General features: G+C 34.5%; 2 protein-coding genes across 2 annotated transcripts; both read left to right on the forward strand.

The window, feature by feature from the left end:
* The first annotated feature begins 2,876 nt into the window (after positions 1–2,876).
* Positions 2,877–3,404, forward strand: LOC114416202. Its single transcript, XM_028381065.1, has one exon. It carries the CDS (start codon positions 2,877–2,879, stop codon positions 3,402–3,404), a length of 528 nt encoding a protein of 175 aa, XP_028236866.1.
* A 6,411-nt stretch (positions 3,405–9,815) lies between these two features.
* Positions 9,816–13,297, forward strand: LOC114416899 (ABC transporter G family member 9-like). Its single transcript, XM_028381940.1, has 4 exons — positions 9,816–9,943; positions 10,254–11,043; positions 11,610–11,935; positions 12,453–13,297. Exons 1-4 carry the CDS (start codon positions 9,848–9,850, stop codon positions 13,113–13,115), a joined length of 1,875 nt encoding a protein of 624 aa, XP_028237741.1. The 5' UTR covers positions 9,816–9,847; the 3' UTR covers positions 13,116–13,297.
* The last annotated feature ends 10,796 nt before the right edge of the window (positions 13,298–24,093 follow it).

The raw sequence follows: 24,093 nt of genomic DNA on the forward strand, positions 1-24,093 counted from the left end.
GATCAAACCATACAATAAAGATGAAGAGCAGAAAAGCAGCAATAGAAATAGAAATTACATTTAATAGATAATAAAAGTAGTTACATTGCAGGGGTGTTGGCTGCTAGACTTCCAACAGAGGGGTTTTAGGCTCCCAACAGAGGCTTTACACTTCAAGGGTTAATATGGATGGAAGAAGTGGTTGGATGAATAGAAGAGAATAAGGGAGGAATGGCTAGAGAAGGAGGGTTTCTCCTATGAGATAGGCTCAGGCTTTGGATAGCTTCAATAGAGAGTTCTGAGACTTGGTGTGTCTTTCCCTTCTACTTCCTCCTCCTTTTATAGGCCCAAGGTAGCTTACTTTTCATGTTGACTTCGTGCTAAGCGTGTATCTTCTGGGCTTAGTGAAGTGGTAACGCGCTTAGCTCTGATGTCGCGCTAACCGTGCCTTTGGACTTCTTCGTGAGCCTTCTTCGCACTAAGCATGAACTTGCCCGCTAAGCGAGGGTGTGTGCTAAGCCTGGTCTATGCGCTAAGCAAGCTATCTAACTCTTCCAACTTTTCTTTAAGGTTTTTTCTTCCATTTTTTGTATCAATTTTCCTCTAAAGCACTTGAAGTCTCTTTCTTTTGAATTATGCTAATAAAAAACTGCAAAGAAATTAATTTCTTTCTTATTTCATTAAAAACAATAGTAAAGTAAAGAAATTGCAATCATTCTTAGCCAAAATTGACTATTAAATTTCACAGTTATCATCACCGCAGAATAACCCAACAAACCCACCCATTCTAGGTAATTCTCCGGTGACCACCCTTTCTATCTGTCATTTATCCCCAACAGAAATGGAGGCACGATAGGCTAAGGGGCTTTATTTTAATTGTGACAATAAGTTTAGTCATGGACATCGTTGTAAAACAAAGAAATTTCTCTAGTTGCTCTCGGAAAAAGACCCGCCACCTGAACTGGAGTTGGTGATTTTAGACCCCGATCTCAAAGAACCAGACCCGTCAGAGACACCTGGATTTTGCTCGGTTGCATCTGCCCTTCTCTATGAGTATTTCCTGTTATGAATTTTATAATTCCTAATTAATTAATATGGGCTACATATTATATTATAACATTTATATTAGTTATTTACATTTAGATGGGTTCAATATAAAGTGATCTAATTCAATGAGCCCATTAGACTGGCAACAGAAAATTGATATGGGCTTAATGAATGGAAATCAGTTTAGCCCATTAGGAGATAATGGGAACCCTAATAGGTTAAAACCTAAGGCATGGTTATGATCCCCAACATACCAAGTCAAGAAACAGTTTCTCCTCTCCCCATCTGAAGAGAAAACGAAGGTCCCATAAGGAAGAAGGTGATTTGGTTGAGGAAGGTCATTAAACCAATTGTTCGTGACCGCTATAAGATTCCGCTGCGTGTTAATCAAGCTCTATGAATCCAGGTATTCCTTAAAACCTCTTGATAATCTGACGTAATGTGTTTTGGTGTTCATTTGGTATTTTATAATGTTTATTAAAAATTGTCAACAAGTGGTATCAGAGCCACCATTACTATTAGATTATTGGGATTTAAAGTTGTTTGATATGTATTATATCTGAATCGTTTTAGTTATATGAACCCTAATTTTATTTTGGGGAGAAACTATTTCGATCAATAAAATTGTAAAGACCGTAAATTTCTGTGTTATGGTCGTAAAGTTTTTCTTTTTTTTTCAAATGAATAAAAGGCCTCTGCATTTGATTTACGGGTTTGTACACAGTTTTTGTTTGTGCCACGTGTGCTTACATATTGTTCTATTTGGGATAAAGGTTCTACGTATCCGATGTTGGTTTTCTTGAACAATATATATTTCGTGAGCAAGAAATTTTTTTTTTGTTTTATACATATAAGGTTTTCGAAAACTCTTTACGTCGAATATAAAGCCACAGGGACTTACATTTTTATATAAGGTCATTGTGTGCAATTTGTGAATCTATATGTATGCCATTATCATGATGTTTTGTACGTGGCACAATTTCATATATATATATATATATATATAGATAGATAGATAGATAGTTTATGATATTCTTGTGGTTAGTATAAATTTGTGATAGTACCGTGGTATGTTCATTTCAGATGTGTAATTAGTTTACCATGATGTTGTTTTCAAATATTTACTGCTATCATAATTGGGTGTAAATTTAATCATTATGGATCCTTTCCATTTATTTGCATGTCTGGTAATTCAATTAAATTGATTGAACCATTATGTTGCCAAAGTAACCTCTATTATGTAAATTGATTTGATGAAATTGCATGGATTTTAGTATGGAATTATTTATGCGAATTGTGCTCGGCCCAAAGGAAGACACAATTTGGCCAAATAATAACATACCTGCGATGATAAATATGTGACAATTATAAAGTTTTTTTTTCATGAGAATTATAGTCGGTCCAAAGAAAGACTATTATTTGACAGAACTAATTGTCAATATTTGATCATTGCGTTGAGAGTACCAATTACAAATTAATTTCTCTGTCCAAAGACTAGAACTAATGTTGTGCTGGGTATCTTATGATGGATCTGTCATGGAAAATATTTTCATGTCTTGTTATATATACTTTACATGACTTGCTTGATTATTTGTGAACATGTTATTAATTTTTGTTCTCTCTTTAGTTAATATTGCCAGTGCTGCAAATGTTACTGCCCAAGTGAATTCTATCCCAATGCTGAATGGGACAAATTTTAAGGTCTGGAAAGAAGCCATAGAAATTGTTCTTGGCTGTATGGATTTGGACTTGGCACTGAGGACGGAACGACCCATTTCCACTCCGGAAACCTCTAATGAGGTACAAATTGAGAGAAGTGGGATCGGTCTAACTGAATGTGCCTTGTGATCATGAAGCGCTCTATTCCAGAGGCGCTTCGGGGCTCTATTTCTGAGGGTCAAAGTGCAAAGAAATTCCTTGAGGAAATTGAGCAATACTTTGCCAAAAATGAAATAGCAGAGATGAGTAACCTTTTGCCTAAACTCATCTCCATGAAATATAAAGTCAAAGGGAACATAAGGGAGTACATTATGGAGATGTCCAATCTCGCATTGAAACTAAAGTCACTTAAGTTAGAACTTGGTGATGACATGCTCGTGCACTTGGTTTTGATCTCGCTTCCTACACACTTTGGGCAATTCAAAGAGAGCTATAACACTCAGAAGGACAAATGGTCCCTCAATGAGCTTATATCTCACTGTGTGCAAGAGGAAGAGAAGCTGCAGAGAGATAGGACTGAAAGTGCTCACTTGACTTTGACCTCTCAAAATAAGAAAAAGGAGAAGACTAAGGGTGCTGCGGAAGGGACTTCTCAGCAAAAGAAACAAAAGAAGGATGAAGAAATTACCTGTTACTTCAGCAAGAGTCAAGACACATGAAGAAGGAGTGTCCCAAGTATGTCGCATGGCGTGTGAAGAAAGGTAAATTTCTTACTCTAGTTTGTTCTGAAGTTAATTTGGCTTTTATACCAAAAGATACTTGGTGGGTAGATTTTGGTGCTACTACTCACATAAGTATGACTATGCAGGGTTGCCTGTGGAGCCGACCACCAAGTGATGATGAAAGGTTCATCTTTGTGGGTGATGGCAAGAAGGTTGCAGTGGAAGCTATTGGAACTTTTAGATTACAGTTAAAAACTGGATTTTATTTGGATTTATTTGAGACTTTGGTTGTACCGTCTTCTAGACGGAATTTGATTTCTATTTCTAGTTTGGACAAATTTGGATTTTCTAGTTCATTTAGAAATAATAAAGTTAGTCTCTACCAAAATTCAAATATCGTTGGTTCTAGTTCTTTAATTAATAATCTTTACATGCTTGATGTTGTTAGTTCCTATAATGAAATACTGCAAAATAAGTTCACATGGTACAAAACAAAAGTTGAATGAGAATTCAGCCACCTTATGGCATAAGTATTTAGGCCATATCTCTAAATAGAGAATTCAGAGACTTGTGTTGGATGAAATTCTTGACCCTTTGGATTTATTGGACTTTGAGGTCTGTGTTGAATGCATAAAGGGAAAATGAACAAACATAAGGAAATTAGGTGTCGAAAGAGCTAAAGACGTCTTAGAACTAGTGCATACAGACATTTGTGGCCCTTTTCCTATAACTTCTTGGAATGGAAAACAATATTTCATTACGTTCATAGATGACTACTCTAGATACGATTACCTATATTTCATACATGAGAAGTCCTAATCCCTAGATGGTTTTTAGACTTTCAAGCCTGAGGTTGAACTTCAACTTAGAAAGAAAATTAAGGCTATTAAATTTGAGCGTGGTGGTGAGTACTATGGCAGATATGATGGATCAGGAGAACAACGTCCATGACCTTTTGCGCTTTTCCTCAAAGAGTGTGGAATTGTTCTGCAATACACTATGTCGGGCAAACCTAGCATGAATGGTGTAACAGAATGAAGAAACCAAACTCTTAAGGATATGGTGAGAAGTATGATTAGTCATTCTTCTTTACCATAGTCACTTTGGGTAGAAGCCTTAAAGACCGCAGTTTACATCCTTAATAGGGTGCCTAGTAAAGCAGTTAACAAAACCCTTTATGAACTTTGAACTGGTAAAAGGCCAAGCATTAAACATTTACACATTTGGGGTTGTTCGGCTGAGGCACGGCCTTATAGGCCACATGAAAGAAAGATGGACTCAAGAACAATTAACTGTTATTTTGTTGGCTATGCTAAATACTCTTGGGGCTATAAATTTTATAATCCCACCTTAAGATCCTTTTTCGAGACGGGAAATGCAAGATTTCTTGAGGAAGTTGAGTTTGGGAAGGAAGAGAACATAATGAATGTTGTTTTTGAGAAAGAACCTATTATTTACAATGATCAAGTCCTAGTACCTATTACTGTGAAAGACACAACTCCAATAATAGAAGACAATGTTCAAACTATAGGCATTGTTCCAGAACAAGACAACAATGAGGTTCTCCCTCAAATACCTTTAGAGCAACCTCAACAACCTCAAGAAGTTCCATTAAGGAGATCCATTAGAGAGAGGAGAAGTGCAATCTCAAATGATTATATTATATTTCTCCAAGAACATGAGGATGGCGTTGGTTTAACAGAGGATGATCCAATCAACTTCTGTCAAGCTAGGCGTAGTTCTAACTCTAAAAAATGGATTAACGACATGAGGATGAGATGAAGTCTATGAAAGACAATGAAGTTTGGGATCTAGTCGAATTGCCTGAAGGTGTGACACCTATTGGTTGTAAATGGACATTTAAAACCAAGAAGGATTCAAAGGATAATATCGAGAGATATAAGGCTCGTCTAATTGCTAAAGGCTTTACTCAGAAGGAAGGCATTGACTATAAAGAAACCTTTTCTCCAGTATCTTCAAAGGATTCTTTTAGAACTATAATGGCACTGGTAGCTTATTTTGACTTAGAGCTACATCAGATGGATGTCAAGACTGCGTTTCTAAATGGTGACATTGAAGAAACGATTTATATGGTGCAACCAGAAAACTTTGTGTTAGGTGACTCAAAGTCCACGGTATGCAAACTAAAGAAATTCATCTATGGTCTCAAACAGGCTTCCCATCAATGGTATTACAAGTTCCATCAAGTCATTACCTCATATGGTTTCGAGGCAAATGTAGTTGATGATTGTGTATATCATAAGTTCAGTTGAAGTAAATACATATTCTTGGTATTATATGTTGATGATATACTGCTTGCTAGCAGAGATATAGGCTTCTTATAGGCGACCAAGAGATTTCTAGCGAAAATTTTTGAAATGAAACATCTTGGAGAAGCTTCTTTTGTTTTAGGTATTAAGATACTACGAGATCGCTCTCAAGGTATCCTAAGGTTCTCACAAGAGAGCTATATCGGTAAAGTACTTGATAGATTCAACATGAAAGATAGTAAACCAGGAGATACCCCAATAGCTAAAGGAGACAAATTCAATCTCAAACAATGCCCCAATAATGACCTTGAAAGAACTGAGATGTAGAAGATTCCCTATGCGTCAACAGTAGGAAGTCTGATGTATGCTCAAGTTTGTACTCGTCCCGACATAGCATTTGTCATAGGAGTTCTGGGCAGATACTTGAGTAATCCTGGATTGCAGCATTGGAAGGCAGTGAAACGCGTAATGTGTTACTTGAAGAGAACAAAAGGCTACATGCTCACGTATCAGAAGTTTGACAATTTGGAGATCATCGGGTACTCGGACTCTAATTTTGTTGGATGTCAAGACAACAAACGCTCCACTTCTGGATACATATATATGTTGGCTAGAGGAGCTATCTCTTGGAAGTCTGCTAAGTAGACTCTTGTAGCTTCTTTAACCATGGTTGCGGAGTTCATTGCTTGTTTTCAGGCATCTAATCTTAAGATATGGCTGCGAAACTTTGTCACTAGTTTGTGTGTGGTCGATGGCATTGAAAGACCATTAAAAATTTATTGTGACAATAACTCTGCAGTTCTTTACTCCAACAACAATAGGAGTACAACCAAGTCAAAATTCATTGACATCAAGTTTCTGGTTGTGAAGGAAAGAGTTTAGAATAGGCAGATTTTCATAGAACATATAGGGACTGATTCCATGCTTGCTGACCCACTTACTAAAGGTTTGGTACCTAGAGCTTTTCATGAGCACACTGCTCATATGGGTGTAGTTCCTAACAGTACCTTAGTTTAGTGGGAGTCTCATTTATATTTTATATCTTATGTTTTCCAGATATTTGTATTGTTTGGATTTTCTACAGAAATAAAGTTGATGTTTATCATTCTATTTTGAGCTTGTTTTGTGTGCAATATTTGTATTGCACTTTGGATTGATCTCTATAAAGAATAAAGTTTGGACTAGTTGGAAATAAACATGATTAAGATCACATTGTATGTAATTTTTATGCCGCTTATCCATATTTGATCTATGTCGTTGAGTATGAGTAACAGTGGTGATCATTGTGGCTTAGTCATGCTGAATTGTGATAAAAACTACAGTGGTTTCCTGTTGTTATATGAGATGGACCAGATTGTATAAAAGGAGTCTAAAAGTAAATAACATACGGTTACACGCCTGAAGAATTTTGTGATATAAATGTCTAAGGTTAATATAAAGCCCAAGTGGGAGATTCTTAGGAATTTTATAATTCCTAATTAATTAATATAAGTTACATATTATATTATAACATTTATATTAGTTATTTACATTTAGATGAGTTCAATATAAAGTGATCTAATTCAATGAACCCATTAGACTGTCAACAGAAAATTGATATGGGCTTAATGAGCGAAAACCAGTTTGGCCCATTAGGAGATAATGGAAATCCTAATAGGTTATAACCTAAGGCATGGTTATGGTCCCTAATACACCAAATTAAGAAACAATTTATCTTCTCCCCATCTGAAGAGAAAACGAAAGTCCCATAAGGAAGAATGTGATTTGGTTGAGGAAGGTCATTAAACCAATTGTTCATGACCGCTATAAGATTCCGCTGCGTGTTGATCAAGCTCTATGGATCCATGTATTCCTTAAAACCTCTTGATAATTTAATGTAATGTGTTTTGGTGCTCATTTGGTATTTTATAATGTTTATTAAAAATTGTCAACATTTCCACCTCTCATGCGCAGCTCTCACTGCCTCCCCGCCCCCTCTTGTCCTCACACCCTGTGTGTACAAGGTCTTGTTAAGGAATTATTCGTCGCAGCTCTCACTGCCTCCCCGCCCCCTCTTGTCCTCACACCCTGTGTGTACAAGGTCTTGTTAAGGAATTATTCGTCACAATCCTTATCGACTCGGGTAGCTCGCATAACATTATGCAACCACAAATTGCTAAGTTTCTACACTTCCCTATTTAGGCTCTGACCTTGTACTTTGTAATTGTCAGCAATAGTGAGTCCATTCAATGCTCCGGTAGTTGCTCAGATGTATTGGTGACGCTTGTGGGTGAGACCTTCTCTATTCCATTTTATGTCCTACCTATTCATGGGGTCGATTTGGTGCTAGGTGTTCAATGGTTACAAACTCTTGGTGCTTTCTTATCTGATTACAACATTCCATCCATCCAATTCTAGTACATTGGAAAAGCAATTACTATATCAGGTCCTAGTTCCCATTTGCCTGCACCTGCAACTTTTTCTCAGTTTTGCCGATTTATTTTTACTAACTCAATAGCCTCATGTCATGCTATTTTCTGTGAATTGTGTGGAGGACAAGCCGAGTGTGCGGGGAAATTCCACGGAACTTGTGGAAGCTGCTAAATTGCAACCTGACATCGCCCAACTTATTCACTATCATGCATCGGTTTTCAGCATCCCAAAAGGCCTTCCTCCTCATCGCTTACAAGATCATCACATTCACTTAAATCTCGAGTCTCAACCGGTGAATGTCTGACCCTTCAGATATCAATATTTTTAGAAGGAAGTCATTACAAAAATGATTCAAGACATGTGTTTTCTAGTATGATGAGCCTGTTAGAGTGGGGGACCTGTTAGAGTTATTGGGCCAATGCAGAATGATGAGCCTGCGAAGGAAAGGACCAAAAGAATGAGGAAAACCCCAAGTTGGCTGAAGGATTATGTGTGAATATTCCTTATTGTTGTTGCAGCGTTTGTTAGGATTTTCAATGATTACTTTATATTGTAGTATATTTCTATTATTTCCTTTTGTTAGTATTATGCCATCTGTCAGTGGATCCGTGTAATTTCTAATTATTATAGTGGTTATATTGCATGGAGAAATGAATGAGAAGGGTAGAAAGAAAAGTTAAGAAAATTTTATTTCCTCTTCCTCTATCTCTCTGGATCCCACACAGCTCGAATAGGGTATCATTCCTTGTGCAACTCTGTCAATTGCTATCAATTTCTTTTTCACTGAACTTTTATTTGTTATTTAAATTTTCATTACAGAAATTTGTAAAACTTTATTAAGAGCGTTAAAACTAATTTTAAAATTTCTATTTTGTAGTAATCATGCATGAAGCTATGAATTATTTTATCTATTGACATTGTGAAAACACATTTCTATTTGTAGATTTTTTTACAATTAAATGAGTTAAACAAGTCAAATTCAATTTTTTTTTTTTAAACAAGCTCAAGTTTTTAGTTAAGCTCATCAAATGAGCTAAAGCTTGAACAACCGATCTAAGTTTGAACAGCCAAGTCTAAACTTTAATGCCCTATTTGGTTCGACTCGATTACAATCCTACTAATGAGGGAAGATTTTTCTCTAAAAGTTAGAATATTCTCCTTCTCGATCCCCACTTTCATATTATGTCTCAATGAGTAATATTTTTGGACATCCCAACCATAATTACAAAATTATCTCCATAACTTTGCATGTTGACATATTGTGTACTAAATTCACCACACCAAATACTGCATGCAAGTTCTCCTTAAAGAAAAGTCTTGTACCTATACCACAGTAGAAATACCTCATTGATACTCTTCACCCATCACATTTATACGTATCTCTCCTGTTTCTGATTCTCTCTAATTGTCTACCGGCATAAGCATGGTTTTCCCAAAAGAATACACTCATTTCTTTGCCCACAATCATCATTAATGTGCTACAACTGCATGACAAGTGTAGTGTACTAATTACTCATTACTAAATACTAATACTAGCATCGTAGACAAGGAACATGTACATGCGATTTTGAGAAGATAATAGTACTTAAAGAAGTTATAGTTGCAAGCACAATTACACTTGGACAGACAGAGAAGTTATCTCATTGAGGTATTTTATCTCATTTTGGAAATGTTTTATGCTTATATAGAGAGGGAAACAGGTTTGAAGCATTATTCTCATATGAAAGTTGCAAGTGAATATATAGATTGGATCAGAAGATGGAAAACATGGAGTCTCAAACTTCTTACAAAGCAACAGTGCAGGAGGAAGAATCTGACATCTTTCTCACGAGAAATTCTCCAGTAACTCTCAAGGTTCTGTGATTTTACAGTAGGGCTTACCTTATAATAATAATCACTATCTTCCTTTGTGAAAAGATTTCCTCTGTTCTCAAAATTAAAATCTTGACACATGTATATTAATTACTGTTTTGTGGCTCCTATCTATATGTATTCATAATCATGTTATTTCTCTAAGACTTATATAGGCCAAAATCATGATATAGAAAATTATGATGATTTTGTTCTCATTCTTTGACCCTACTATAATTGTGCTTTAGCTTCAGTCTCACATTTTTTAATAGGACTAATGCTGAATTTTTTTTTTATTACTTATTGCATATAGTTCCATGATGTTATCTATAAAATTAAGACCACAAAGTGGGGATTTCTTAAGAACACCAAGGCAGAAGAGAAAGTAATATTGAATGGAGTGACAGGCATGGCTCAATCTGGTGAAATTCTTGCCATGTTAGGTCCCTCAGGAAGTGGCAAAACAACTTTGCTAGCAGCACTGGGAGGCCGGCTCGGAGGGAAACTCCATGGAAGCATAACATACAACGGCAAAGCCTTCTCAAATGTAATGAAGAGGAACACAGGCTTTGTCACACAAGATGATATCCTCTATCCCCACTTGACTGTGGTCGAAACTGTAGTTTTCACTGCTCTTCTGAGATTGCCAAAGAGTTTCACCACAAAGGAGAAAATTGTGCATGCAAAATCTGTGATGGCTCAACTTGGTTTAACCAAGTGCAAGGATAGCATCATTGGTGGACCACTTCTGAGAGGGATTTCTGGAGGGGAGAGAAAAAGGGTTAGCATTGGACAAGAAATGCTCATAAATCCAAGCTTGTTGTTTCTTGATGAGCCAACCTCTGGCTTAGACTCAACAATAGCTAAGAGAATTGTCTCAACTTTGTGGGAGCTTGCAAATGGAGGGAGAACTGTTGTCATGACCATACACCAACCTTCAAGTAGGATGTACTGCATGTTTCACAAGGTGTTGCTGCTTTCAGAAGGGAACCTTTTGTATTTTGGAAAAGGGTCTAAAGCTATGGAATATTTTTCTAGCATTGGATATGCACCAATGACTATGGCCATGAACCCCTCAGACTTCCTTTTGGATCTTTCAAATGGTAAGTTGCTACTTGTTTGCTCTATATTGTTTTACAAAGTGTCAAGTTTCCTTTGTTATTTGTGAACCTTTTATACTCCACTATTGCATAGACAAAAGTTCAAAATCTCATTTATCTATTAGAACCTACATGTATTTGGATAAATTCACTTATTCTAACTTTCAAGATTGAGTAAATCTCTAAATTAGTCTATAAGATTATAACTACAGTATGTAACAAGTCATTCATTTAAGTTCTTTTTCATCTCATTTTTTGGCCTACATTAAGGACTAAAATGAATGGCTTTTACAGAAGTCATACTAAATGGGAAATTTATAAAGTAATGCACTAAAGTGAAGTTACCAATGCTTCCAATCTCATGGACTAATCTAGGGGATCAAACTTAGAAATGAACTTTTCTCGTTAATTAGTATTTTATATACTCATGCTGCAAATATGGTAAAGAACATGGGGATAAAGATGAGTTTTTTAGGCTCTGAGCCTGTGATTTTCTTTTTTTATTTAAAAGAAAATACTTGGGTTTAATTTAACTTTCTCAGTTGGCCAAATGGGAAAATTTCTTGCAGGTGTCTACACTGATCAATCGAATGAGGACCATGCCTTAAATAAGCGCAAGTTGATTTCTGCATATAGGAACTACTTCGATGCAAAACTGCAGCCAGTGCTTCATGAAATAACTGAATATGATAAATGTAAGGGTAGAATTGAAGACAATGGCTTTGGGGAATGGCCTACCAGTTGGCCACAGCAATTCCTTGTGCTGCTAAAAAGAGATGTCAAAGAGAGAAAGTACGCATCATTCTCTGGCATGCGGATCTGTCAGGTCCTTATGGTTGCTCTTATTGCAGGACTACTATGGTATAAGTCTGACATTTCACACTTGCAGGATCAGGTAACAACTTTCAATGAATAAATCAAAGTTCCACTTAGAAAATAAATTCTATGAATATAGTTTCCCTGAAGATTTGTAATTATACTACTGAATTATTGCCTTGTTTTAACAAAAAAATATTTTTGTAATAATATGGTTAATCAGAGAAATGAATTAAGTCTTGAATGACTAAAGTTATAAACTAATTTGTAAGCTTATAACAATGATTCAATTGACATATCGTGATTGAGGATCTGGATGGATGTAGATTTGATTCCCCTTATGTCACTAAAACCCTGCTTGATGAGCAACTTTCTTCACTCCTCAGGGAGCTCCCTTGATACCTAGGCACTAGTTGAGTAGCTATGATTGGATAAAATTGTTTGTGGTTTAGGTCTGAGCAGTAATCTTTTGGGTGGGTATATGCTAATAGCCCTAGGATGCCATTGGTTCCCTATCTAGTAGTATTGGAGGTTTCTCCCCATTTTACATTTTTTCTCAATAAAATAATAATAATTCAGTTGCTATGTACTTGCAGATTGGGATTCTATTCTTCATTTCTAGCTTCTGGAGCAGCATGGCTCTCTTCCAAGCAATATTCACCTTCCCCCAAGAGCTAACAATTCTTAAGAAGGAACGATCCTCTGGAATGTACAGGCTCTCCTCATATTTCATGTCAAGAATGGTTGGTGACCTTCCAATGGAGCTTGGGCTTCCTACCATATTTCTTGCCATAGTCTATTGGATGGCTGGGCTGAAACCTAATGTGGCAAACTTCATATACACAATGCTCAGTGTCTTTCTCAATGTGCTAGTTTCACAAGGGCTAGGCCTTGCCATTAGTGCTATTGTAATGGAACAGAAATCTGCATCCACACTGGCCTCGGTGATCATGCCAACCTCCATTCTGCTTGGTGGATACTATAATCAACATGTGCCAAAATTTATAGCATGGCTGAAATACTTCTCCACCCACTACTACGTGTACCATCTTGTGATAGGGTCTCAGTATGGCACTAGTGACACATACCCTTGTTCTAATGGCCAGTGTTTGGTTGCAGAACATCCTGTGATTAAGCAAGTGGGGCTACATTTGCAAGGGAAAATCACGGCTGCATTGGCTCTGTTCATAATGCTAATAGGCTTCAGACTTGTGGCTTATCTTGCTCTGATGAGGATTGGGGTGACAAAGAAGGCTTAGGAGATTTGTCGTTAGTTCTAAATTCTAATATAGTAGTACTTGGTCTTTTTTAGTCATTTAATGGTGTAGTATCATACCATCTAGCAAATCCATACAACTTTTTAATTGCTTAGCAGAAAACCTGTGAAAGCTTGTATGCTTAATATTGATGATGATTGTGAAAACTTTTATCACTTTATGTCTATTTATCTCTTATTATCTGTCTGTCTATCTAAGACTAAGACATGTCATGCATACACAAAAAGCATCTTTTGTTTTTTGCATTATGATAGATTTTTAAATGAACTCTCTCTTTTTCTTCAGAGAACAAAAATGCATTCAATACTATCGTATTGTCACCCGATGGGGGAAATAGGCCAACATAATAACAAAATTTATATCAGAGTAATAAGCAGCGGAAATAAATTTCCCCAAATATAGAGCGCAAAATAGAGCGCAAAATAGAAATTAAGGAAAAAAAATAAAGACACAAATTATTTAACGTGCAAAATCCATCAATGCAAGGATAAAAATCATGGGTCGTCCAGACCAAAGAAATAACTCCACTATAATCAATGAAAATACAAGAGAACCTCCAAAGAGTGCACTAAAATGTACTACAAACAATCAAATCAAAATAAACCCCCAATTGGTACAATAGAGACAAGAAGATAAAACCCAAAAATATATAACAGATAATGCGAAATACTCATCTCTCTATACAGATATCTTTTCTCAATCCAACCGGACAATTTGAAGTATCACACGCATAGAACTTGCTGTCCAAAAATCAGCCCGATCCAACGGTGAACAAATCCCCAGTTGCAATCAGAAAAATATTCTCTAATGGGTGTGCGAAAATCACAATAATTTTTCCTCTCCTTCTTTCTCTCTCATTGATTTGTAATTATTTTCCCCTCTCAAATGAGTCTCTCTCACTATATCTCACTCTCTAATCCGACCTCTCTCCACTTAAATACAGTAAGTGAGACATAATGGCCTTCTCATTTGGGCCTTTACTCCACATAGAAAGGGAGCCCAGAAAATCCAACAAATCTCCCCTTCATAACTATGTGGAGGTGACCGCCAAACCAAAAATCTTAGAGCAAGCTTCAAACTTCCCTCTTAGTAATGTCTTAATCATCATATCAGCACCACTAAAGGATTTCACCTTCAAAGGGCCACAAACATCTAAATGTACCAATTCAAACAACTCAGATTTTCTGGAGGGAGGATGCTTCTAGAAGGATACTTTGGTTTGCCTACCAACCATGCAATGATAACATTTCTCCAAATCTGCATTCTTTAATCCTAGAAGCGTATCCTTCTTGGCTAAACAATTTAACCTCTTCTCACTGATATGACTAAGCCTTCGGTGCCACAAAGATGCCTTCATATCCATAGCATTTACATTGTCTCTAGCAACCAAAGCTTTCGTCCAATACAACTTTGAAATGTTCTCCCCCTTGGCCACAACCAGTTTACCCTTGGTGAATTTCCACTTTCCATAACCAAAGTGGTTATCATAACCAACATCATCAAGTACCTGCACAGAGATCAAATTAAAGCGAACATATGAAGCATGTTTCACTCCTCTAAGTAGTAACAGCATTCCCATGTTGGTTTGCAAACAAACATCACCAACACCAATCACCTTGGACACGCCATCATTACCCATCTTCAAGACTCCAAAATCAGATAGTGTAAAATGTGAAGAACTTCTTCCTGGTTGTAACATGCAGTGTAGCACCATTATCAATTATCCACATGTTCTCATCAGATACAAGATTAAGCGAATTAGGATCATAGAGATAACAAGATCATCACTGGTAGCAGTAGTCACACGGTCATCATCATGATCCTTCTCCTTTTGCTTACCCTTCTTGTCTTTACTCTCCTTCTTCCATAGAAAACAATTCCTCTGGATATGCCCAGTTTTGTGACAATAACGGCACTCGAAATTCTTATACCGAGACCTAGAGTTGCTCCTGCTTTCGTCTCTATCACCCTTCATCATCTTCTTCTGGCTTCTCTCCCTGTTTTCAGTAACAAGCAGCTCTGACTGAGAAGAAGGACCTTGCGCCTTCCTTCTCATTTGTTTATTAAGAGCACTAGTCTTTGCCATTTGCAAAGGAACAATACCATTGGGGGCAGCACTAATCATGGAGACCTAGAATGTCTCCCACGAATCAGGTAGAGTTATTAATAAGAACAATCCTAACATGTCATCATCAAAGTTGATACCTGCAGCTGACAACTGATCACATCGTCCTTGAAATTCACTCAAGTGCTCAGTAAATGGAGCATTGTCCTTGTACTTCAATTCAACAAAGTTCTTCAATAAATACAATTTGTTGCTCCCTGATTTAGAAGCATACAAGGACTCAAGAGTTTGCCATAGAGTTCATGCATGTGTCTCATGAGAAATAAGATTATAAATAGGTTCATCTACAAAATGTCTAATAAAACCATATACATGTTCAAAACCCCACTCTTCATCAAACATAGAATCTGCCTTCTGTGTGCCAAAGACTAGAAGATGCAAATTCTTCACAAATAGCAAGTCCTTCATCTTGCCCTTCCAAAAGTGATAGTTTGCTCCACTCAAGGATATCATCATAAGTGCCTCCATCGTTCAAACAAGTAGAAAAATAATCCCTTAAGCAAGAGCTCTGATACTACTCTGATGGGAGAAATAGGCCAACACAATAACAAACTCTATAACAGAGTAATAAGCAGCAAAAATAAATTCCCCCAAACTTGCAAGAACCTGTGAGGAGCATCAATGAAATATAAAACACAAAATAGAAATTGAGGAAAAAACTAAGACACAATTTGTCTAACGTGAAAAATCCCTCAATGCAAGGGTAAAAATTACGAGTCGTCCAGACTAAAGAAATAATTCCACTATAATCAATAAAGATACAAAAGAACTTCCAACAAATACACTAAAATAGGCTACAAACAGTCAAATTAAAACAAACCCCAAATTGATACAATAGAGACAAGAAGATAAAATCCCAAAATATAGAGCAAATAATACGAAACACTCATCTCTCTCTACAAATATCTTTTCCCTATCCAACCGTACAATTTGAAGTATCACGCGCGTAAAACCTACTGTCCAAAAATCAGCCCAATCCAATGATGAACGAATCCGCAATTGCAATTTAAAAAACACTCTCTAGTAGGTATGCGAAAATTACAATGATTTTCTCTCTCAATGATTTGTAATTGTTTTCCCTCTTAAATGAGTCTTTGTCATTGTATCTCACTCTGTAATCTGACCCCCCCCCCCCTCCCCCCCCCTCCTCCACTTAAATAAGTGAGATATATGGGCCTTCTCATTTGGGCCTTTACTCTACATAGGAAGGGAGTCCAAAAAATCCAACACCACCTACTAGACAAAATTAAGGCTTTTATCTAGGGACGGTTCCAGAAATTCATCAAATGGAGGGCTAAACTTTTTTATTTTATTTTAATTATTTAAATATCTAACTTCTAATCTCAAATAAATAAATATTTAATAAATAAAATTTTTTATAAATTATTTATTAGTTTTACACAAATTTAAAATTAATTTTTATTTCAAATGATAATGAAAGAAGTGCGTGTATATTTATACTAATTTTTTATTTTTTTATTTTAAATTTTGGGAGATTTTTTTATTTTACAAGCCAATAACAATTAAACAAAACGCACAACAATAATTTTGTAGAAACAAACTCATTAAATATAATAATAATTAAAATTCATTAAATTTTATAACAACTATATATAATATACATAAATATGTTTATAATATAACGTTATAATAATTAATTTTACTAATTAGATATATAAATAGATAAATGAAACTTATAATACTACACAAAACATAGTTAGCTAGGTAATAAAATTTGATGTAAAGTCATAGAAATACAACTTTTATCACATTTATTAATTACTAGTATATATATCTCTTTGTATTAGAATATAATTAGTTACAAGATATATTATTAAAAATAGAATAAAATTAGTGGTAAGTGATAACATATATTATCATATTTATTAATTCATATTTTTTAAACTAATACTAATATATATTAATTATTAATTAGTATGGGGCTAAAGCCCCTGCATGCCCCACCCACAAATTCGTCCCTACTTTTGTCATCTCTACCACGACACTCAGGCTAAGTTTAAGGCTTTGAGCTATCAAGTCGTAGAAGTGGAGAACAACACCAAAACCATGGAACTTGTTCTTAATTTATTTTATAATGATGACGAGTCTAATATAGACCCCGACTATTTTTGTTTTGGTCATTTGGATTAAAGAAGCCAATCTAACTGCTACTTATTCTTAGTCTTTGTTGTCTTTTCTAGGGCTATTGGTTGTTCCCTTACCTTCCAATTGTTTCCTGCACTTTATTTTTGTCTTATGGAATGATCAATTCAAAATGTAAGATTACATTTCAAAATCGGCTTTCAGAATGACCAAACCAAAAGATAAAAAAATATATTCCAGCAAGAGGGCAGGAAACCACTTGGGAAGTGTAGGAAACAACAACCTTGTTCTAGCACCATTAACTTTCTCAACCAACATGCAATGGGCTCTTACTTCCTACACCCCCCAAAGGACCTGAACAGACACAAATACCCCTCCCTAGCAAGCCCCGCCTCCACCCAATACCAACGACATCCACCTTACACCATTGTCGAACCACACTAGTGCAATAGAAAGTAAAGAGTCACGGATGGAGTCAGGAACCAAAGAGAGGTGTAAAAGTTGTCTTATTCTAAAAAGGCCTTTCCATAATACACTTCTAGGGGTGTATTCAATTAGAATTTGAAAGAACAAAAGAAATCAATAATATCAGATTTTTTTTAAATGAAAAACAAAGAAATAAGTTACACGAATCAAAATTAAAACTCACTAATCATTTTTATATTTATAAATAATACTACGTACTTTGGTAAGCTTGGAAGAAAAACATAGATAATATGTCTTCCGGTCTTCCTGGATAAGATGGGAAGAAAAACATCATTATTGAAAAAAGTTAGCGGTACGGATCCATGTCCGGTACACATTGGTAAGCTGAAAACAATATTGTTTATAATTATAGACCAATGTTTACTAATAATAATGTTTATAAACCAGTCAATTAATTATTGGGGCCGTACGTGCGTTCATCTTCAAAACTAGAATTTAATTAATCAGCAGATATTGGATTCACAATGGATCAGGCTTTAGTTGAATCAAAAAGTTACACGCAAGTAGAAAACGCTGATGTGATCATTTGGGTTGCATCTTACATTTTCAAGGATTTTTGCAGAAAACCTAGAGATATCCACACTTTAACCCGTTTCATGGCAATTTGTTACAGTTGACTATTACACTTGATCAAACGTGTGGGCTGTGGAAATAGCAGATTGTGTCTTGAAGTCAATGTTAATTTGTTGTAGTAGCTGAAAATTTGGAGTTGGTTGGTTTACGCTGGTCTTACTTTATACACTCTTCCCCGTATCATAAATCATAGTAATTTATATACAAGTTCGTGTTTCATATGACAATTAAATATCATTTTTACGTAAGAAAATGCTCTATATAAGTCACCTAAAAGCAAGAAAAGTCACACCAATGTAAACCAACCAACTCCAAATCTGGCTTAACTAATTAATTAAACCTAATTGAACTCGATTCTTCACATTTCAAATACATAAAATTATCCAAATTACCTGTCCAATGAAAGCAATTTTTTTTTATCTATAAATGTTAGTTTTTGTTTGTTCATTTTTTTTAGTGGATAAATTCAAACCCATTACATATTTCTGTCTCCCTTCAACTTTTACCACCTAGTTAATGTGTATAGGAAAAGAATAAAGTTTTACAAGTGGAGTAGTATAGTACTCTGGATGGGATAAGGGAGACCAAAGAGAGTTTCACACAATCATGATTTGTGCACTCCAGTTCATAAACCCGCTAGATTAATCTTTGTAGTCCAAGGCACGTACTAAACTAATTAATATGAGCTAGTATATCTTTTCCACTTTTTTTTTTTTTTGGTACGGAGCCAAACATAAGCCTCTTTTATTGCATCAATAACTAGATCAACTAAAAAGCTAAGAAAAAATTAATGTTATGTACGAAAGTCCAAATTCAAGAGAGGGTTTCGCAAGGATGGTATGGTCGACGACGTTGTTTTCATGCCCATGAGTATCATCACTGGTAACAGGACTAAAAGCACGAGTATGAAACTCATCATAAAGTCATAAACATGCAAAATACCGACATAAGTGACAACAAGTTGAAGAATAGCTTGCGGCTTATAAGAAAAAGATTTTGAATATTAAAACTTTCAAGCAACCCTCATGAAGAAATCACGTTAACAACAAACAAAAAGATATGCCCGAATTCATACGGCAAATTAATATTCAAAGTTTAACATTTAGATGTCATTTGCTGCGGCAAAATTAAAAATTTAATAAAGTAGGTGTTGAAAATCTTCATTTCTCCAAGTAATGTGATTGAGGCAACTACTTTAGAAATCCACCCCTCCGAGTTTTTCGCTAAACCAGTGAGATAAAGTCATCTCGTGTATTTTTATTTTATTATCTAATTAGTTTGGTTCTAAATTTAAATTTATCCAATCTATTATAATATATAAGGGTTTAGATTAAACTGATTAATTTTTGGTTTGTTGATTTTTATTTTACTTATCTTTTTTTAAAAAAAAACTTTGAAATACAAAAGTAAAAAAATATATAATATTTAATGACATTTTTAACAATATCTATTCTAATTTTTTCCTTTTACCCATTCCTTAATAATTACATATATTGCTTCAAAAAAAAATTACATATCATTTTCCATCTCTTTATGTCTACGAATTACAAAGTCAAATATTCACTGTTACCTGTGCAGACTCATCATAAAATTTAACATGAACATTGTTTCTTCTTTCTCAAACTATCACTTAATTGGGTATATCTTGGTTCTTCAACTACTCCTCCAATGAGCAAAGATGATGATATAGGAAACAAGTTATATATTTAATTCTGACAGGCCTGGAAATCCTAACCACACACTCCTTTGACGATAAGACCTCAAGATCCAAAGTCCTCGTGATAATAACCAAAGTCAATGATAAAAGGCCTTTAACTCACCCGCAGGAGCCCTTCAAACGCACCTGAGCTGATATGTTGGAAATTTAGGACCGTGCTTCATCATAATTTTAAATTATGGTACTGTTAATTTATTTAAAAAGTGGAAGCATATCTCTAATAGCTAATACTATCGAGCTCTATTCTAAATAGTCTTGTATGGCCAAAATATTGAGTATCTTACACTAATAATAAAAAACTTAGTACTTAGAAAGAAAGAGAGTTCTTTTTCTTAAGTTATATGATAAATGGGGATTCAATAATTTTGATTTGATAATATAAATAAATATTAAATTTAAAAGTTACGTCTAAAAAGTTAACATACGAAAACGTTAAATCTAATGAAACAGATTATAATAGGCGGGCGCTAATTCCGTGAAGCATTTAAGATATAATTAATGTTCTATTCTTATGATCCGTTGTGTAGAAAATGTCTAAATATCCTTCTAGCTAGCCAGGATTTGAAGATAAAATAAAATAAAAATTGAAAATTATAATTAGTGATTCAAAATTAATTTATTTGAAGACAAATGAGTTAAAAATTATAATTAGTGATTCAAAATTCCCTAAAAAAATTTAAAATTAGATATCTAGGGAATTATCATACATTTTTTTTTCCTTTTGAAGAAGGTAAATCAATATTGACAAGCTCAAGCAAGTTCAAAACACTTGAGAAACCATTTAAATTTCGGTCCATATTGTTATAGATACTTTGAGTTGCTAATTTGAAGAAGGATTCCTGAACTTTGTCTTCTCAGACATTATTCAATTAATGCCAAACAAAGGATATATTTTTTAACAAGTTGTTTTAGAAATTTCAAAACCAAACATTTTTTTAACAGCAAATCAATTTATAATAATCAAAAGGAATTGTGCTTGACACAAGAAGTGGCAATAACAACCCCAGAGGTTTAAAATTACAAACAAAAGTTTAAGGAATGGAATGAATTCTCCCTCAGCTGAATAAATTTGCGTTCAAAAGAAAACAACCCTACTGCATAAAATAAGGAAACCAAATTGGCGATAGACAATGATAATTGCTGCAAGTACTCCTTGGGTTGTAGATTCCAAACATATAATGAAGCATCAAAGTTACATAAGCTCTTGCCCAGCTCCACGATCGGTACTTGATAGCTTCCAAAGTGGCTTCAAAATCTGCTTGTTTATCATTGAATCTAATGGCATTTCTTAGCGTCCTTATCCCCCACAATATCGATGTGATTTCAAAACCAAACATTAGTTGTAAGCTTAAATTAATATATATTTTTCTTCTCTAATCATTTAATTGTTTATCATCATCTTATAAATACAAACTATCCACAAAGTTTACTAACGATTAATTCTCATATAAAATTAATCGAACTAGTCTTTTTAGTAAAACTTCTCTTTTTAATCACATTTTTTATTTAGTGAAATTCAAGTTTAATTTAACTTAGACCAACAATTAATATTTTTGTAATTGTTTTGTTTATATAAGTTGAAATAAATGTATAATACTCACATTTTTCATAAGTTTATGTACATTTTTAATTGTGTTAAATTAAATATACTAAATTATATTATATATTTTAACATAAAAAAGGAAGATAATATAAATTTAAATATATAATGTCACATCTCTTTATTGAGAAGAATGAAATTTATTTTCAATTATTATACGACATAATGTTAATATAAATTATTTGATATTAAAATTATTCATTTCATGAGATGGAGATCCGATTCAAGGAGAGATCTTGATCTAGGAATGTATCGCAATTGTGATTTCGATGGTAGAACACAATGACATCAAGAAGTTTCTACTGTGATATTGGGGTGTTTGCATACACTTAATACTCAAGTTAATCCGTATTCAAGGTAGAGTGAGGGTAAAGTGAAGTTTGTTACCATATAATGTTTGGCATGCCCCTAAGTGGGGTGTCATGCGCTCAATGTAACTATCTTCTCGTAGTAGCTGAGAAGGTTATTGCTTAAACCCGAGTACAAAGTTTATTGAAATGGGTGAGTAAAATAGGATTAGAGATTCGACTTTGGTGAATCGAGTTATATAAATATCTTGGTTCTCATGATGTCGAGATCCTACTTTTAAAATAGTTGATCCCAAATTAATGACTTTTGTATAAAAGTTGTTGACTTATACATTATATTGAAACTTGGAACAACCTAATTCAACACCGGTTCACAATGTGTCAATATCCTATCTATAGAACAAAAATAATTTTTAATTTAAAAAAAATTAACAATAATAATGATAATATAAAAAAAAAACTCTATTTAAATTTGGACTTATACCTAATGCCAAATCCATCCTCATCCCAAATTCCCAATCCACGAGACTTTCTTTGTTTTGTTGTTGGAGTTATCGTTTCTTTCAAATTTATATTTTGACCACAACATTTCATAACCAGCCTTAAGGCACGCCAATGTCGTTGTTTCTTTTCCTATCTGAACCCCAAAGTTGTCCACGCTCACAACACTCTGGAACATCACCAATCAAGAGAGAACAGTTCAGTGTATCATACCACTCTACAATGTTGACCAAGACCAACCACGTCACTACCACATTCCTTTTTATGAACACTACTTAAAAGCTCTCAAAGCCCCACCCACAATATTAATACCTGTAAGCTTGCCCGTAGAGGTTGATGAGTGAAAGAAACACCAAATTTGCAAAAGGAGCAAAACCCTCAAAGGGTAAGAAGTAGATAAGGAATTGCATTCCACGCGCCACGCGTCACCCAATGGAATATTCAACCGCATATAAAATATTTATTAGTAGTATTATGCTTTTACATTTCGTCATTCATGATGTGTAAAGTTGTATGGTTAAATTGTTTTTTTTATTTTGTAATTAATGTTTAAATTATTTTTTTTCGTAAAAGCTCACATACTTTTCACCAAGGTTGGAAAATTATTTTATGTGGTACTTAGGTGGTGTTGATTCTCTCATTATAAAAAAAACTTTAATTTACAGAAATTGATAATATGATTACAAATTTATACACGCTTTACGAGATTTTATTCATTTTTATAAAAAATTATTGGTCCAACTTTAAAATAATTTGAAAATAAAAATTCCACCCACCTAAACAATTTTCTTGACTCTCGTTTTCCTACTTCGACACGTGTTCACCGCCCCCTTGAAAAACCCTCACGTGAAAAATGATAACGACTAGAATTTTATAAAACTTACTCACTGAAGAAAGAAAGAGAGAAGCTTTGTTTTTTCCCACTTTTATTATTTAACTGACGCGTGTTTGTCTTATCTCCATATATCATTTAGACGTTTAAGAAAATTCGGCAAATAAATAAAGTTAACTATCTATAAAAAAAAATCCTTATTTAATTATATGATTAAAATTTAATATTTTTATTCTCAGATATTTTTCTCTTATATTATATATATATATATATATATTAATTATTAGTAAATTTTAATTTGACATTAAAAGCACAACAATTTACCTGACTTTTCCAACAATCGTAAATACTGATTATATTAATGTTTACGCGTTGATAAATAAACTTGCCGAGGCTAATATAGTTAAGATTTTAAGAATCAATTAATATAGATATTTTGTGATACTAGGGTGCTTAATTATTTTGAGTTTATCGTGATGGTAGAGGGAATATTCTAAGGTTTCTTTTGTGTGGCATTGTGAACGGTAACATACACTGAACCGAATGCCACATCGCCGCGACCGTACGAGGAGTAGATAAGGTTGTCCGCACTCCCCAGCATAATAATAATATCATTTTTCAATACTGCCACGTGGCGCATTCCCAGAGGCCCAAAACCGAAGTCGACAAAGATTTCGTCCCATATGTCTCAGCTCCGTGTGCCTATATAAATAAC

Source organism: Glycine soja, chromosome 6 (assembly GCF_004193775.1).
Source record: "Glycine soja cultivar W05 chromosome 6, ASM419377v2, whole genome shotgun sequence".
In the NCBI taxonomy this organism is placed as follows: domain Eukaryota; kingdom Viridiplantae; phylum Streptophyta; class Magnoliopsida; order Fabales; family Fabaceae; genus Glycine; species Glycine soja.

Bases quoted from the DNA above. Each gene is read 5' to 3' on its own strand.
- LOC114416202 (XM_028381065.1), top strand. From the start codon at position 2,877: ATGAAGCGCTCTATTCCAGAGGCGCTTCGGGGCTCTATTTCTGAGGGT.
- LOC114416899 (XM_028381940.1), top strand. From the start codon at position 9,848: ATGGAAAACATGGAGTCTCAAACTTCTTACAAAGCAACAGTGCAGGAG. The intron at 9,944-10,253 runs GTTCTGTGATTT...TATTGCATATAG, and splicing joins ATTCTCCAGTAACTCTCAAG to TTCCATGATGTTATCTATAA. The intron at 11,936-12,452 runs GTAACAACTTTC...ATGTACTTGCAG, and splicing joins TTTCACACTTGCAGGATCAG to ATTGGGATTCTATTCTTCAT.